This window comes from Egretta garzetta, unplaced genomic scaffold (genome assembly GCF_000687185.1).
Source record: "Egretta garzetta isolate BGI_Z169 unplaced genomic scaffold, ASM68718v1 scaffold506, whole genome shotgun sequence".
In the NCBI taxonomy this organism is placed as follows: Eukaryota; Metazoa; Chordata; class Aves; order Pelecaniformes; family Ardeidae; genus Egretta; species Egretta garzetta.
In genome coordinates, this window is record NW_009260065.1 from 65,299 (window position 1) to 66,933 (window position 1,635).

Below are 1,635 nucleotides of genomic sequence, written 5' to 3' on the forward strand. Positions count from 1 at the left end.
AGGGAGGGGCCCAACCCTGACCCCAGCAGTCGAGGGGCGGCCCCCCCAGTGCCCAGCACAGGGGCACGGTCCCTGCCCTGCTGGCCTATCTTGTACCAGAGGAGGCTCTGTCTGACTCCTTGTCTCCCGAAAGATCTTAGTGTTGATTTTGGTCTTCCCTTGGAGCTGCTTAACCCCAGCAGGTACTCGGTGGGTTTTGGCTGGCTCTGTAACAAAGCTGAAATAGTGCTGCTGGACCTGGAGCTAGGCTAACTGAAGGAAGCTTGGTCGCTTGTGTTGTAAAGAGGTTGAGATTTTCGTGATCACGAGGTGGGTTTGAAGGTGCTGCTGAGAGCTGGGGGGCAGGCAGCTGAGAAGAGTGCCGCCTGGCCAAGGGCGCTTTTGGAGTCATTCCCCGCAGCGCCGGGGCTGGATTTGGGAAGCCTTGCCCGCGGGATTGATGTCAGGAGTTCCCAAAAATCGCTCTAAGACCAAACCCGGGGCGCGTAGCAGACAGCACGGGCCGTGGGGGGGTGGGTGGTTGGAGCAGCAGGGAGCCGATGCGGCAAGACAGAGGACACCTCTCGAGGAGCGGGTGCCTTTCCGTAACGTGCATTTATGGCCTCCGGTAGGTCAGCTGGGAGCGGGAGATCGAGAACCCCGGCCTAAGCGGAAGAAAACGGCTGCTTCAGAGGCCTCCAAGACGCAGAATACTCTGAAAGGTAAACCCAGCAACGCCCGCCCCAGACGCTCCGTGCTGTTCTTGCTGGAAGCCCCCGCGCTCCTTTGCCTCGTGGCCACGTTTAACCTTGAAGTCCTGGCCCATGGCTTGGGTTTTTGTCTTGGCTCCTCCAAACGCAGGCGGAACAGGCTCCTGCTGCTGGCTTAATAGCAGCAGCAAAGTTGAAAGTCCTTTTTTTTTTTTTTTCCCCCCCCTAAAATTTAATTTACAAATCCAGGCTAATTTATTTATAATGAGCACGGTGCAGCACAATAGCTACCTGCTGTTCTAACCCCGTTACGGGTTTTATTACCAACTTTCTCTCGAAAGAGAGAACTGCTTACATGGTTTTAAAAATGCCTGTGTGCTCTCAGATCCTCATCTAAAACACCTTTATATAAAATTACTGATAACCCTCGAGCCGTAAAAGAGGTAGCTGGGGAACTGGGGATCCTGGCCTGGTGGCAGAAGAAGCCTGGGTGACAGGGGACAGAGGTTTGGCTTGGCAAGTGAGTTGTGTATGAATACTTGGGGGCCAGAAGGCGCCGAGGCAGTTGCAGCGAGCCTCAGGTCCGGCAGGTCGGTCGGCAGGGAGGTGCGCGTCGTTATCCCCTGACGGGCATTAGGGCAGGCGGCCGGCTCGGATTAGAAGCCTGATTTTTTTTAAGTACTGAAAAAGCGTAACCAGCTTCTTCAGTGACAGCGAATTGTGCACATTTGGCTAAAGGAATCTGAGGTTTTGAAATTTTTTTTTTTTTTTCCCAAGCTGCGTTTTGTTAAGGGGCTGGTTTGTTAAGGGGCTGGTTCGTTAAGGGGCCGGTTCCAGGCTATGGTTCGTTAGGGGGCTGGTTCGTTAGGGGGCTGGTTCGTTAGGGGGCTGGTTCGTTAAGGGGCCAGTTCCAGGCTGTGGTTCCTTAAGGGGGTGGTTCGGTTAG

General features: G+C 54.6%; 1 protein-coding gene across 1 annotated transcript in view; it reads left to right on the forward strand.

Moving 5' to 3' along the window:
* ZNF638 (zinc finger protein 638) overlaps positions 1–1,635 on the forward strand; it is a 46,533-nt gene that overhangs the window by 43,384 nt on the left and 1,514 nt on the right. The window contains exon 23 of the mRNA XM_035896593.1: positions 612–701. Within this exon, the coding sequence (XP_035752486.1) occupies positions 612–701 (90 nt within the window). The remainder of the gene's footprint in view (positions 1–611; positions 702–1,635) is intronic.